At 41.9% G+C, this 16,218-nt stretch overlaps 1 protein-coding gene across 3 annotated transcripts in view; it reads right to left on the bottom strand.

Annotated features, from left to right (window-relative positions):
* The window catches only part of celsr2 (cadherin, EGF LAG seven-pass G-type receptor 2), a 309,225-nt gene that overhangs the window by 116,204 nt on the left and 176,803 nt on the right, over positions 1–16,218 (bottom strand). For all 3 annotated transcript variants that reach the window (XM_080210022.1, XM_080210025.1, XM_080210024.1), the window contains exons 4-5: positions 15,768–15,883; positions 13,172–13,260 (exon numbers count right to left, since the gene is read on the bottom strand). In XM_080210022.1, the coding sequence (XP_080066148.1) occupies positions 13,172–13,260; positions 15,768–15,883 (205 nt within the window). The remainder of the gene's footprint in view (positions 1–13,171; positions 13,261–15,767; positions 15,884–16,218) is intronic.

Here is a 16,218-nt window from a genome sequence, read left to right as displayed (position 1 = left end):
CCTCGCTAAATATATTTAAGTCACGGGTAGATAGGTTTTTGGTAGGCAAGGGGATTAAGGGTGATGGGGAGAAAGCGGGAAAGTGGAACTGAGCCACTTCAGATCAACCATGATCTTATTGAATCGTGTGGCAGGCTCGAGGGGCTAGATGGCCTACTCCTGCTCCTATTTCTTATGTTCTTTCTTATGTTCTTATGTTCCTGAAAGCCAGTATAAAAAGGTTTCCCCTGGTGAGCAAAGGCACCATTCAAACTAACATCAGGCCTTAAAAATTAAAAGGCTCGCATTGTGCTGGTTAAATGCATTGGCCATTCCAAGTTCTCCCTCAGTGCACCCGAATAGGTGGCGGAGTGTGGTGACTAAGGGGTTTTCTACAGTTAGTTTATTTCGGTGTTAATGTAAGCCTACTTGTGATGCTAATAAATAAACTTCAATAAACTTCAAACTTCTGATCCAAGTTTGTGAATGATGTGCATGCTACTTTATGTGGGCTGTAAATACATTGACATGGTGGAACACAGAGTGAGGTACTGAAGCATTATTATGTTTGCAAAGCAAATGAATAACTACCAGAATGCTGCATCTTCTTAATGTATTGTGTTCCTGCACATTTACAGTGACAGGCTAATGGTCCAGATTCTGTGGCTGCAGTGATATTGTCAGCCTTCACCATCATGAGAACTGGCAACAACTTGATTTGCACAGTTAAACGCTAAATTCAGAAGATGTTGCCAGCAATCCCCTGCTCTTTCCCATGGTAAGAACTGCTGTAGGAGCTGTCCCAAACAAGACTCATATTGGACTTGAAATACTAACTCTGGCTGGGATTTTCCAGCCCCAGCCTGGCCAATGGTCCACTGAGTTTTAGTGGGACTGGATGATCCTGGCAGTGGGCAGGGCCAGTAAATCCTGCCCTCTGTTTCTCTCTCCACAAACCGTGCCAGACCAGCTAAGTTTTTCCAGTACTTTCTGTTTTTTTATTTTAGATCTCCAGCTTTGGCAGTATCTACACAGTGATTCATGGATTTTCCAGTCCCAGCCTGTTAGGTGGATTGGCCCTGCCAATCCACCTTAGTATCAGGAGGACTAGCTGGGGTAAATGCATGGGGTTATGGGGATAGGGCCTGGTTGGGATTGTGGTCAGTGCAGACCTAATGGGCTGAATGGCCTCCTTCTGCACTGTAGGATTCTATGATTCATTAGGGTCTGAAACGGACTGCCTGGAAAAGTGATAGAAGTCATAAAATTCTATGAACATTGCAGAAATTACCATAAGTATGAGCTCACTTAACTCAAGAACTGCCCTGAGACATTATTTATCCTGAGAATCTGGTCACAGATGAGGCAACATTCTTTCAACTATCTCTATTGAGCACATTTCATGCCAATCTACAGGGGAACTGTCTCTCCGTTCAACAGAAGACAATCCTTCTCCCCAGTAATTCTTGTACCAGGAATGTCACAGCTTTATTCTGGAATTGTGTAGTTTGCAGCCAAGTCCTTGCTACAGTCATTTTACTCCTCATTAGCAACACAGCTTCAATGTCAAGAGCTGCTGAGGGGGAGATGATGTGTGCCAAGAACAGGGGGGCTATACTACACAAAGGTGGTGACCTTGTAGTTTGTGTGGTTAACACTCCTTGGGTGTTATATGCACCAGTAGCAAGAGTTAAATTGACTGGGCCGCAAGTGAATGCAAAAGCCAAACGGCAGCATTTTCTGCTGTCACAGTACCACTGCTCATTATCAGCCTCCTTATCTTCATCACTGTAAAATGCCATTTCCACTCAGAAAATTAAAAAAAAATCAATTTCCTTTGGAGAGAATTTTAAGAAGGTCTTTAACTGCCAGGTTCATCAATTGTAAGTCTTTATATAGCTGAAAAAAAAAGCAATACATCGAAGTTCAAAACATTAGATATTATTCCACAATTGGACAACATTTGTTAAATAATCCTCAATGTGCTAAGAATTACTCTGACAGCCAAATTAAGATTATCAGTCAGGTGCAAAGTGTGGTACATTTGCTAGTACTGGAAGCTACATATATTAATACACGAAGCCCTGTTCTTTGCAGATAGAAGAAATATGTACACAGATTGCGCCTGCTTCAGCTAAACAAACTAAGTGCCAACTGTTCATTGAATCATTCTTCAGGGCAATGCCTTGACCAACCAGAGTTAAGCTATCTTATTTAAATTTCAAACATTGCCTGGCAGTTAACTGTCAGTCACCATCAATTGGTGCATTCTCCATAGCAATGCCTCTACCAATCAGATTACAATAGCCAATCAATTATCATTCTCTTCTCATTCAGTATAAATAGTTGCTTTCCCCTTGTATTGGTATTCTTGCAGTGTCCTAATGATGGCAAGACAAAAAGGCTCAACATGTCCCTTCTTTCAGCAATACCCTGGGGCGGCACAGTGGTTAGTACTGCTGCCTCACAGCAGCAGGCACCCGGGTTCAATTCCCAACTTGGGTCACAGTCTGTGCAGAGTTTGTACATTCTCCCCATGTCTACGGTGGTTTCCTCCGGATGTTCCGTTTTCTTCCCATGGTCTGAAAGACATACTGGTTGGATGCATTGGCCATGCTAAATTCTCCCTCAGTATACCCAAATGGGTGCTGGAGTGTGGCAACTAGGGGATTTTGACACTAACTTCATTACAGTGTTAATATAAGCCAACTTGTGACACTAATAAATAAACTCTAAACTTTAGTTTTAAAACTTTAAACTTTACCCAAGTTCTGTGTTACCAAACAACTAAGTCTGTATATGTTGAGTAGCGACGACTGTCCTTGCTGGATTTCAAATGTATGCTGTATTTTGTTGTGCCTGCTTATGTATTCCCCTTCTTCTCCACCCCCACACCCATCCCCCCCAGCCCTACAATTATAATTTTTTTATTACTCAGGAGAACACTAATATTCATGAACATTAAAAAACTGAAATTGGAGGAAAATATATATCTGCTCAAGTTTACGCTCAGCCCTGAAGATTTTAAGAAAATTCTCAAAAGGATACACACACATGCACAAACTTCAGCTGAATACAAATTAATTTTTATGGGACCTTCAACCTAACCCAACTTAAAGACTTATTCATGTAAGGGGAAAGCAACGTGTGCACAATGTATGCACATTTCAATGTGTCCACTGCCTAGATTCATGTCAATAAGGAGGTCGTGTGACACAATGGTAGCACCCCTATCTCTGGACCAAAAGTTCTGGGTTCAAATCCAAAAAAAAACTTCCAAAAAAAACTTGTGCAAATGAAGAGGTTATGGTGAATGAATCCAGAACACTGTGGGTTGTACATCCAGAGGTTAGAATGTAGGTGGTAGAATCAGCACCTAAGGTTTAAGTTTAAGGTGAGCTGGGGACAAGAGATATGGTTAAGGAAACTCAGGGAGTGATAATGGCTCCAGTTGCAGTTAGTGATATAAGAAGCCATGACTGTCAAGATTATGTGCAATTCCACATGTGGCCATGCAACATGGTCCCCATCATGTTGTATGACCTAGCCATTGAGCTGGGTGTTTGGGCTTTGTGAACAAGAATTTTGGAATTACTTGTTTTTAATCCTATTGCCTCATAAATAGATAGACTACGTTGAAACACCAAGTCTTCCTCGTGTCAGAAACTTGAGCAAGTGCAAATTGATGGGAATGTGTAGGGATCATTTTCCAATTTTGTGTTTCTAGCAGAGTCACTTTACAATTCCCATCAGAAATTCAGATATCTACTGCACATGATCTTCAAAGCAGCAAATGTTTGAAAATCAAGCATATTGGCTCCCATTATATGTTGGAGACAAACAAGATTTTGGCACCACAGAATTGGTAAAATATCTCCTATACCTGGTCCCCAAGGCTCCTTGCTCCACCCCTATGTGACCCACAGAGGCAGAAAGTCCAATGCAAGAAATAAAAACACCCATACGCCAATTAATCGCATTCTTATAAGCAGGCGCTACAGTATGAAATAAATACAAGGCCACGTACTTTTATTTGCTCTATTTCTGCCTCTTACTGAGATGTGGTGTCCTGGTCCCAGCCTTCTCCTCTGAGAAAGTACACTATGGGTTCCTGATATCATGTGGATAATAGGTGTACTTTTCAGGGGACAAAACTGCAGTGAGTGGGTTTCATCTCTAAATGTGGACTATTCTATTATTCTCAACTCCTGGGTTTGGTCTCCCAAAGTCTCCTTTGAGAATTAGTGAAACACGAATAACAGAAGCAGTGGATGGAGTTTACTACTAGCCACGGTCAGGGTTCAAACTTGTGATGACTTGCACTGGGAGATTAGAAAATTATTTCATAAAGTCGTAGAATCCCTACAGTTCAGAAGGAGGCCATTTGACAGAGCATCCCACCCAGGTTCTATCCCTGTATCCCCACCTATTTACCCTGCTAATCCACCTAACCTACACATCTTTGGACACTAAGGGGCAATTTAGTATGGCCCAACCACCTAACCTACACATCTTTCAACACTAAGGGGGAATTTAACATGGGCAATCCATCGAACTTACACATCTTTGGATACAAAGGGGCAATTCCGCACAGCCAATCCATCTAACCTAAACATCTTGGACTGTGGGAGGAAATCAGAGCACCCAGAGGAAACCCACGCAGACACGGGGGAATGTGCAGACTCTTCAAAGACAGTTACCTGAGGTTGGAATTGAACCCACGTCTCTGGCACTGTGAGGCAGCAGCGCTAACCACTACACCACTGTGCTACTCTAACCATTCAATTTCATTTCATTTCAAAGAATAAAAAATGTGAAACAGCTGCAAGGTTTCATCCGCTCATTTTCAGACACAAATGCAGAGGCATTCTACAAGACCATCATTTCTCTGACATTGCAAGGAAGTCCAGTTCCAGTCCTGTAAAATATGAAATCCTCCACCATGTACAATCCTCCAGCAGTGAATAAAGTGTTCAAATTTGCACACTATGCATGCCCAGTGTACACAAAAGGTAAAGCCCAGCAGCAAAAGTTCATAGACCAAGCCTTCAAAAATATAATTAGGCTGTTTCAAAAGAGAGCAACACTTACTGATAAAATGTGAGTTAAATTGGTCAACAGGTAAAGTGAACTTATTTTATAAATTCGACCATAACACAATATCTGTGACCTGACTGTAATAGAAACACTTTAATTAAAGATGTGAGGCCATAATTTCTGAGCACCCCGGTTTCAGATTTGGGGGCGGAGGGGGTGGTGTGTACCTTATTCCCCGCCCCCCCAATTCCCATGGGACATGAAATTCCCTCCACATCCCATCTAATCAACCACCCTCCCTGCCCCCAACCCCGCATGGTATTCCACACCACCCAACTCTCTATCAAAATTCACCCACCCATGCGGGAATCGTCCCACCACCACCCCACATAACTCTGCCCCACTGCGGGACCTATTCTCATCCCCACACACACTACTGAAATGTAACCTTTAAGGTATTGGATGGAATCATTACTTACAGATCCTATTGCAATAATTATTTCTTTGCACTGTAACATGGTAAAGCAAGAAGATTGGAATGATGCAATGTTAAGAGCATAAGAAAAGTATCATATAATAAATAGTAGGGGGAGTAGGCCATTTAGCCCCTTGGGTTTGCTCTGCCATTCAATAAGATCATGGCTAACCTGGTCTCAACTCCATTTCCCTGTCGGTTTCCCAGAACTCTGGACTCCTTTGTGAATCAAAGTAAGATGGTCTCAAAAATTGAATGGGTATGTGAGATTCACGGGTGAAGTAATCTTACCCTGTTTCCCTACTAGTATGGAGCAATTTTAGGAATTTGTCTATCAGGCAACAAGTTTCACATCATCAGACCCTAGCTTGTATTCATCACAAATTTTTTTTCGGTGCCATGTTACTACAGATAAAATTGAAATGCTTTAATAACACTTGAGTTTCCCTTGAGAGAGATGGAAGATGGGATGGCAGCAGGTTAAAGTATGACTGAGAGTGTTATCTTAATGCAATCCATTCAATAGAAGCCAAGCGTGTGATCAGATAAACTCACTCGGGCCATAGACGCATACTGGACTGACCAGAAGTCGATCTGGAAAGATTTTTGATTCAGACAGCAAGGGCGCCCAGGTCAAAGCCAGCCAGGCCCTTTCTTTAGCATGTTACATTCTGATTACGTCACTGGAATCTCTTGCAATTTTTACCGTTGCAGGCCTGAGCGAGAAATAGAAGTGAGTTTCTCACCTTTCTTTCTTATTTGTAGGACATGGGCGTCATTGGCTGGCCAGCATTTATTGCCCATCCCTAATTGCCCAAGGGCAGATGAAGGTCAACCACATTGCTGTGGCTCTGGAGTCACATGTAGGCCAGACCAGGTAAGGATGGCAGATTTCCTTCCCTAAGGGACATTAATGAATCTGATGGATTTTTGTAACAATCGACAACAGTTTCGCGGACATCAGTAGATTCCTAATTCCAGATATTTTTAAAAATATTGGATTCAAATTCCACCAGCTGCTGTGCTGGGATTCAAATCCAGGTCTCCAGAACATTAGCTGAGTTTCTGGATTACTAGTCTAGTGATAATACCATGAGGCCATTGCCTCCCCAACCTGCACAGGGATAGACTGGGAGCAAAAATGGCCTGAAAGGAAATTGGGAAACCAAGAAGGGTAGATGTGATGTGATTTCCCACTATCAACCTGCCCCCAGCAGGTAGAAAGTCAGTCATTGACAGTTAAATGAGATCCAAGAGTTAAAATACTCCAGCCTAGGTTTTGCTACAATGGACAAGTTTTAAACTGGCATGTCTTGTTGTGATTGTGCTACTGGGCTAGTAGTCCAAAAACTTGAACTCAGAATTCAGACAACATAAGTTCAAATAACTGCTGGCAGTTTGAGAATTTGAATGTACTTTTTTTAAAATCTGGAAACAATAAGCTGGTATCTGGAAAAGTTAATAAAGTGATTGAATTATAGTCTGAAAAACATCAACTATTTCAACAACGTCCTGGGGGAGGAAACATGCTGTCCTTATCCAAATAAATAAGATCAATGCAAATAAAACATTATTGATTCTTAGTTTCCATCTGAGGTAACCTAACCTAACTAGTCACTCAGTTCATAGAATTATAGAACCCTATGTGCAGGAGAAGGCCATTCAGCCCATCAAGCCTGCACTGATAACAATCCCACCTAGGCCCTATCCCTTAACCCCATGTAGTTGCCCTGCTAATTACCCTGACACGAATGGACAATTTTCCATGATCAATCCACCTAACACGCACATCTTTGAGGAAACTGGAGCATTCGCGAGGAAACCCATGCAGACACAGGTAGAACATGCAAACTCCACACAGTCAGTCATCTAAAGCCGGAATTGAACCCGGTCCCTGGCACTGTGGGGCAGCAGTGCTAACTGCTGTGCCACCATGCCAAAATCAGTAGAAAGGTGTTCAAGAAGCAGTTCAAGATGTTAAAAGCAATGCAAGAAGAATGCTCACTACCAACTAATGTTTTCTCTCAGCAGCATAACAACCCAAAACATCCTCATGAAGGGCTCGCACAAGTTGGTCACTTTAAATTTTCACAAATGAATAGCTGCAAATTTAAATAAATCGCCACACATTCAAAAAGAAAATTAGACGGGATAATGCTACCAACTTCTAAGGACAACAAGTATGGGTAATAAATGTTGGACTTGCCAGTGACAGCCCCATCCTGGGAGTTACGTTTTTTAAAACTGGGATGAGTAATGCCAAGATCTAACACTCAGCACTCGCATGTCACCCTGCATCACTTTCGAATATCATCAACTGAGTCATAAAGCTGACAGGAACACAAATGGCAGGGCTGTTCCTGATATGTGAAGCAGCCACCAGTGCAAGAAAATGCAAGTCCTGTTACACAAAGAGGCAATCATTAAAAGGAAGAAATTTTAGGACAAATAATTGACATTGATTGGAGTCAGCTTATGAATTGAATTATTAAGAATATTACCTGCAGTATTTACTCAACTAAATTTGATGTGGGCTTTGACAGGATGGAATATTATGAATTACTTAACTTTCCTGTTAATTGGCAAAATAACTTAAATTTACAGCCAGCACATAATTAAGAAGGTCTTGTAGTTCAAGCAGGCTTAATTATAGCAAGTCTGAGAGGACAGCATTGTTAACAATCATGCATTGAATAAAGAATGCCATTAGCTGCGCCAATGCTGCATTCACAGCTGTCAACTAATATTACAAACATTGTCAGATGTCCGTTTTTAATCAAGCTTCAGCCTCTGCAAGCTAGCCTGCTTCCACACATCGCTTTATTAGACACTGACAAGGCGTCACTCCGCATCACTTTCACTAGGATTCAGAACTTTTCCAAATGAATACTCCTGCTTGTTTGTGGTTCTGCCTTTCTGTTGTACAGTCTCCCAGATATCATATGCCAAATGAAAGGATGTTCAAAGTCAAATACTTCCCGCTTAGCTAGGCTTTTGATATCAGGCGCTGTGAAGCATGCAAATGTGCAGTCTGTAATTCTCTGAGGAGTCTGGCCGCATTCTATCAATGAAGACAGCATGTTTCCAATTTCTCAAAATTGTCCTGTATTTTTCTCTGAAATATCAGTATTCATTACTCAGACAGTGTCGAGGGGCATTTTGCCCTCTTATTACATTTAGATGTACGTCGTGCCTGGAGGCAGATCCTGTGGTGAGAATCGTACAGCAATGTTCCAAACAAAGCCTGAACCATTCTCCCTGCCCAGTTTTCCTTTACATGCTGGAGTTAGATACAATACTAGGGAAGTCTTCTGTTAAATCTCCCACTGTTAAGTGATAAAGTACCATGGATTTGAAAAAAAAATTCAGAAAATTGATCACACAATTAAAAATCAAATAAATTCAATAAAAGAAATTATTCTGAATGTATGTGTTAGGATATGAATGTGCCTATGGTTATTATTGCTGCCTCACAGCACTGGAGACACGGGTTCAATACCAACTTTGAGTGACTGTGTGGAGGTTGCACATTCTCCCCGTGTTTGCGTGGGTTTCCTTTGAGTGCTCCAGTTTCCTCCCACAGTCCAAAGATGTGTGGGTCAGGTGGATTGGCTATGATAAATTGCCCCTTCGTGTCCCAAGATGTGTAGGTTAGAGGAGTTACAGGAATAGGGCTAAGTAAGATGCTCTGTCGGAGAGGCAGTGCACAGGTGATGGGCAAGTGAACTCCTACTGCACTATAAAGATTATGTGATATGTGTATATGTATAAGCACATACTTGTACGCATATGTATAGAACATAGAACACTACAGCACAAACAGGCCCTTCGGCCCACAAGTTGCGCCGATCACATCAATACCTACCAATCCATAGACCTATCTATAACCCCCAATCCCATTAAATGCCAAATACTCATCCAGAAGTCTTTTAAAAGACTCCAGCGAGTTCGCCTCCGCCACCACAGATGGTAGCCGATTCCATTCACTCACCACCCTCTGAGTGAAAAACTTACCCCTAACATCACCTCTGTACTTGCTTCCCTGCACCTTAAATCTGTGTCCTCTCGTAGCGACCATTTCAACCCAGGGAAATAGCCTCTGAGAATCCACCCTATCTATTCCTCTCAACATTTTATAAACCTCTATCAGGTCGCCTCTCAATCTTCGTCTCTCCAGGGAGAAGAGTCCCAGCTCCCTCAACCTATCTTCATAAGGCATGCCTCCCATTCCAGGCAACATCCTTGTAAATCTCCTCTGTACCCTTTCAATAGCTTATACGTCCTTCCTATAGTGAGGTGATCAGAACTGTGCACAGTACTCCAAGTGGGGCCTGACAAGGGACTTATAAAGTTGCAGCATTACCTCCCGACTCCTAAACTCAATACCTCGATTAATGAAGGCCAGTACACCATACGCCTTCTTGACCACATCCTCCACCTGCGAAGCAGATTTAAGAGTCCTGTGGACCCAGACCCCAAGATCCTTCTGCTCTTCAACACTGCTAAGACTCCTGCCCTTGATAGTGTACTCGTTCATCCCATTGGTCCTGCCAAAATGGACCACTACACATGTATCCGCGTTGAAGTCCATCTGCCACTTCTCCGTATATATATATATATATGCATATATATATGCATATATGTATATATGCATATATACATGCATCTAAACTATGCATACTCATATGCCTGAGCACAAAATTTTGCAGACTCTTAAGTTCATTTCTTGATTATTTCACAGCTTTATTGATTGTAACAAAATTCAAAATGCTAAACCCTTAAGGAACTTTTTAAATTGGACCCCCATTGTGTAATTGTATTCCTGCTGCAGGCGATGAAGGAAATTTCTAGCTGACAGGCGCTATCTGTCTGCTGATGGCTTGGTCGGCTAACAGCGCACATATAATTATCAGAGAGACCAGCAGCAAGATATCCTTCAGCAAATTAGGAAAACGCACCGAGGGTACAAAGCTCATACAAAAGGAGGAGAAACAATGGCTATTTTGCAGACATGTTGGAGTATATTGTCTGTGGTTGCTGATATCAATATGTTACATGCATGAAAGCTCCTTACCTTTTTTTTTCAACTAATATTGCAGGTTGAAACATGGGCAATAATGCACAGATTATGATACATATTGTATTACTGGCCACAATGACATCCAAGTGTGCTTTCAGAAGGTTCAGAAGGAACGCAATTCGAATTGTGGGGCAGATGCATCCCCGGTGAGACACTCCAAAATTGCAATGCCACTAGGGACCCCAAAACATTGAGGTTAAACTGACAACTGATGGCAACACCCTTTGTTTTTTATGATCCAATGGCTATCGATGCGTAACTGTACTTTCTTCATGGGGATTTAACCTTATATGTCACAGCAAAAAAGTCACACATAACCCCTCCTCATGGCAGTATTTGCCTGTTAGTTTAATGCTACTACCTCCCTGCTCCACGTGGTAACTAAAACATCCCACAACAAAGAATGTTAGTAATGAGAATAAAGTGGAAGCTCAAGTAATTTCAGTGATTTCTAACTAATTTCTATTTGTGGGACAATAGAAGCACAGGCTGTGCAGGACCATGGTAGATGGTGGCTTAGTGGTATTATTATGAGACTATATCCAGAGACTCAGCTAATGTTCTGGGGGCCTGGGTTCAAATCCCATCATGGCAGATGGTGGAATTTGAATTCAATAAAAACAAGCTGGAATTAATAATCTACTATGATCATGAAACCACTACAATTGTTGGAAATATCCATCTAGTTCACTAATGTCCTTTAGAGGTGGAAATCTGCTCTCCTTACCTGGTCTGGCCTACATGTGATGCCAGATCCACAGCAATGTGATTGGCTCTTAAATGCCCTCCAAGGGCAACTAGGGACGGACAATAAGTGCTGACTAGCCCAGCGAAGCCCATGTCCCATGAATTAATAAAACAAAATATATCACTGAAAGCCACTTCTGGATTTCCTTGTTTAATTGTGCACGTACAATGTGTTCACACAATAATGACAGCTCATGATGGCAGCTGCACCATCACTGTAACAGCAAATAAAGATCCAGGATGACTTGCAATAAGGAATCAGATGGAATGCACAAAGTTTTAAATATCACTTAAGTAATTTGCAAGAAGGTGACAAACCACAGTGATTTATGCAGCCTTCTGAACCATAGCCAATAACTTCATATGCCAAAGCCAAAGAACGCAATTATCAAGGAAAAGAGAACTCTTGTAATGGTCTCCTACAGATCTTCAAAACCAGTAGATAAGGCAGTTTATTCATTGGAAAATCAGACCAGAATTTACGCCCAACAAAATCCAGTTCAGTAACCAATACCAACTCTACATGAGATTTTCCAGCAGCCTTCCATCCATCGACTCCTCGCCTACACTTCCAGCTGCCTTGGAAAAGCAGCCAGCATAATCAAGGACGGCACGCACTCCAGACAGACTCTCTTCCATCTTCTTGCATTGGGAAAAGATACAAAAGTCTGAGAACACTTACCAACTGACTCAAGAACAGCCTCTTCCCTGCTGTCATCAAACTTTTGAATGGACCTGTCTTAAATTTAGCCAATCTTTCTCTACACCCTAGCTATGCCTGTAACACTACATTCTACGCCCTCTCCTTTCCTTCTTCCCTGTGCACTCTATGAACAGTATGCTTTGTCTGTATAATGCACAAGAAACAATACTTTTCATTGTATTCCAATACATGTGACAATAATAAATCAAATCAAGTATTTAGGACAAAAGAGACCATTTGAGAAAAGAAAACCAATAAATAGATACACACTGCCCTCATGAAGTATATAATAAAGCATCAAAAGAGCAGCAAGTAACACTGATCAAATACCAGTCCACACATACACCCCACAGGAAATCAAAAGTGCAGCCCTGCTAAATATACACAGCAAAACAGAAATGAAGGAAAATATCACATTTTGACTAACGATGATAGAAGGTGAAAAAAATATTGAAAATTAATTCAAATGATGAACACATCAAAGGTTGTAAAGCATATTATTTCACCACATATCTTCAGTACAACATAATACAAAGAAACATAATGTCACAGAAGGGATTACAGCCACAGTTGATGGAATGCACTCACACCCACGACAGAAACAAATCATCAACAGGTGTAAAAGCATCCCAACCCCTCAATAAGGAGGAACATTCATACCGAGGAAACTTTGGCATGGCTACAAGGAAATAGCTGTGGATGAAGTTGAAATATACCTGGGTTACCAATGTTTAACATACCATGCAGACCTCAGTGAGGCAGTCCAACTACAAAGTAAACTTACTGGATTTGCCAAGCCCAGTGAGTTGTATTTACTTTATCCTTCCTGGCTGTCTGCCCAGGTCAATTTGTTGAATATTCTTCTGAGAATCTTAAGCATCAGGAGCTGATGGCTCCTGCATCCCACTAAAGAACATATAAAAGTAGCTGAAGCCCAATAGCATTTTCCCCATAATACAAGCTTATGAGACATTGAAATGCTGAGAAATACTTGAACCCACAATGCAATGAATAAGAACAACTTACAATTAGTGTGATCTGCAATGGTTTTCATTTACTAAATCTTCCTCCAGTACCACTGAATAAGAGAATATAATGAATCACAGGTGCTGTGATCTTTATGTTGTGTGATTGAACAAGATTTTCTAACCTTGTTATAATACTGCAACTGGACGGTGTGCCACTGTCCATCACTCACGCCTCCTGGGATGAAGGGAGTAACCATTGTTGTTGACTCGCCTGTTTCAAAACAAAAATGATCAATTTCGTGAGTTGATTCCGGTCGTATGAAAAGGAGTGGGCCATTCAGTCTCTCAAGCCTGTTGCGCCATTCACTGAGATCAAAGCTGATCTCACTTGTTATGTGAGACATCCTTAGAATTTCTGCTTTGATTTTTTTTCTGTACGAGCTCCCCATCATTTTTTTCCCACTCAAATCACTTCTGCTTTTTGTGAAGGTGTTTGGTTCCCTAGGGGGTGATTTTGAGGCTGTGTTCTCTTTTCGCAGGAATAGCAGCACACACCCAAACTCCAGAGAAACTTGGAAACCATTATTCTCACCAGCAAGTTTCCGAGTTCCGATCTTCCAGCCCCCTCGCTGTCAGTGTTGCATGAAGCATGCCACAGGACCCCAGGAAGCTCATTTGAATACATTACCATGGGTATTCACCAGCATGGTGTCATGCCGGTTTCATCGACCACAGGTTCGAGGTCTCCTCAGGGAAGGTGAGGATAGCCCCTGGGGTGGAGGGACAGGGCCAAGCAGTGGCCCAGCAACACTTGCTGGCATGATCGATTGACACAGGTTGGCACTGCCAGGTTCCCACTATTCCCGTGCCAATCCAGAAGTGCTAATCTGTGCCAAGGGATGGATCCCCATGGGAGCCTCATGGGAGAGGGGGTGAGGGGATTCATTCAGATTTGGTGATGGCCCAGGAACAGACAGAAGAACCGGGGATGCCGGTTATGGCTGTTGGAGTTAGGGGAAGGGGCAGGTAAGAAGTGGTCGATGGCTAGAAGGCAGAGGAAGGGACTAATGATCGGGAGGGGGAAGCAGTGATTTTGGGGGGGGTGGGGGGGGGTGGTGGGGAAGAGAAAAGTGCCAACTCTGATTGAGGATGGGGAGGGGAGGTTCCGAAGAACTCCGTGGTAGGGTGCAGCAAGGTTTATTCCTGTTGATATTGAGGCACCCTTTGAAGATGGCACCCCCATCTCTGTGCAGGTGAACTTTGCCAGCATGTCGTGGCCTCGCTCCCTGCAGAATGGGGTGAAACATGCCCTCCTGATTTCTTTTTTTTTAAGTAGCTTGTCATAAGATCTGGATTTATCTGACTAATACATCTAACCCGCATACTTTGCTATTCACATGTAATCAGTAACGAGCAAGAATATTACATTTTCAGTTACTTATAACAATTGTGAATATATTTTTCCCACCTGCTGCTTATTTCATCCCATTAATGCTGCAGGAAGTTTGTTTCTTTCTAAAGTGCATTATGCTGAGCATTTGGAGACTCATACGTACAGCTTCAAACCAAATAGCCAACAGAAACTCAATAAGCACTTCAGATTTTTGTAATTAAGTTTTATTTCTCCAATTACTTGTTCCCTGTTTTTTTTAAGCATTTTTTGCTATCAGCACTGATTGCTCTGTGTATTTTCTTTTAGCAGGAATGTGTGATCATCTAAACCACAGACTTCACTCGTGCTTCCATTCCATGATCAGCCAAGGGGAACAAGCAATTCAAGTAGGGTAAACTGCTACAAGAGTTTGTAATCTCACAGCACGATGTAAAAACATGGGATGGATTTATAAAGGGTTCATACACTGTACAGCATCTTTCGTATGAGCCTAGAGCTTACTCATGGCAACACTGGTGGACAAACACCCAACACTGGAACAAAACGAATGTGTTAATGCTTGCATTACCATTGTGGTAGAATATTGTCATGCGAATGTGTTAAGTGCTCATATATTATCAACAAAGGTCTTTTGTAGTGTATAAAAAGCAGAAATCTCCTTCAGCTATTGCAATATTAAATTTATCAGCAGCTTGGAATTGTATTATCTTGTCTGTTATACTGTCCTATACTTCATTCACATTACTGAGTTATCTCCAACAGGCTGAAGACAATTTTATGAGCTAAATATATTCATGCCAGCACAGCCAAATTCTAAAAGGCATTCTAGGGCGGTGCGATGGCATAGTGATCAGCACTGCTGCCTCACAGCGCCAGGGATCCAGTTTCAATTCCGGCTTCAGGTGACCATCTGTGTGGAGTTTGCACGTTCGCCCCACATCTGCATGGGTTTGCTCCAGGTGCTCCAGTTTTCTCCTACAGCCCAAAGATGTGAGGTTGAGGTTAATTGGCCATGCTAAATTGACCCTTTGGCCGGAATTTTACTGGCATGCCCACCCCGATTCCGGGGGCAGGCGAGGCTCGGACAATAGCATTCTCTGTTGGCCTCGGGCAGGATGGTATGAACCTCGGGCAGATGTGCTAGTAAAATTCTGCCCTTAGTGGAATTATCAGGTTAAAATACGTGGGGTCACGGGGATAGGTAAGACTGTTGTCAGTGCAGTGTCGATGGACCGAATGGCCTCCTTCTGCACTATCTAAATGACTCTATGATCATTTAAAAGAAACTTTTAGGATATTTCCTGTAATGAAAACTCATCACCAGCTTTTCAATCGAATCACAAAGCCACCAGTCCTGAGTCACACCAAGACTTTCAATGCATTACCTGCAGAGAATGTTAACTGGATCTGTTCATTAATAATCTCCAAGGCAATAAAGTCATGTTTTTCATTAAAACGCCCATTATATAACAGCAAGCCATTCTTCTCCTTGGTGGCAAACCTGAAAAATAAAGACAGAATGCTCATCTAGATACTGAAACTTTAGATTTCCAAGTTTGGTTTTGAATTTTATTGCACTTTGTGTTGTGTCCAAATACACTCCGTGTGGTGTAACCTTTATCGCACTGCCTACCACTGCTATGCGGTAGATGGTACATCCGCTGATGATTAAGTCAACCCTTTAATTATTAATTCAGTGTGAGCTGACGTTTTAAAATTTGCTATTCATACCTATAAATATAAGGCAAAAACGTAAAAATATTTAAGAGGAATCGGTCTTTTATGAAGTGAATGGGCAGTTAAACAAACATGTACACCTTGGCATAATCCAACAAA

The sequence above is a fragment of the Carcharhinus amblyrhynchos genome, chromosome 22 (assembly GCF_965287045.1).
Source record: "Carcharhinus amblyrhynchos chromosome 22, sCarAmb.v2.hapA, whole genome shotgun sequence".
Taxonomy (NCBI): Eukaryota; Metazoa; Chordata; class Chondrichthyes; order Carcharhiniformes; family Carcharhinidae; genus Carcharhinus; species Carcharhinus amblyrhynchos.
The sequence above is the reverse complement of the archived record's forward strand: the minus strand, read 5'-3'. Positions and strand labels throughout refer to the sequence as shown.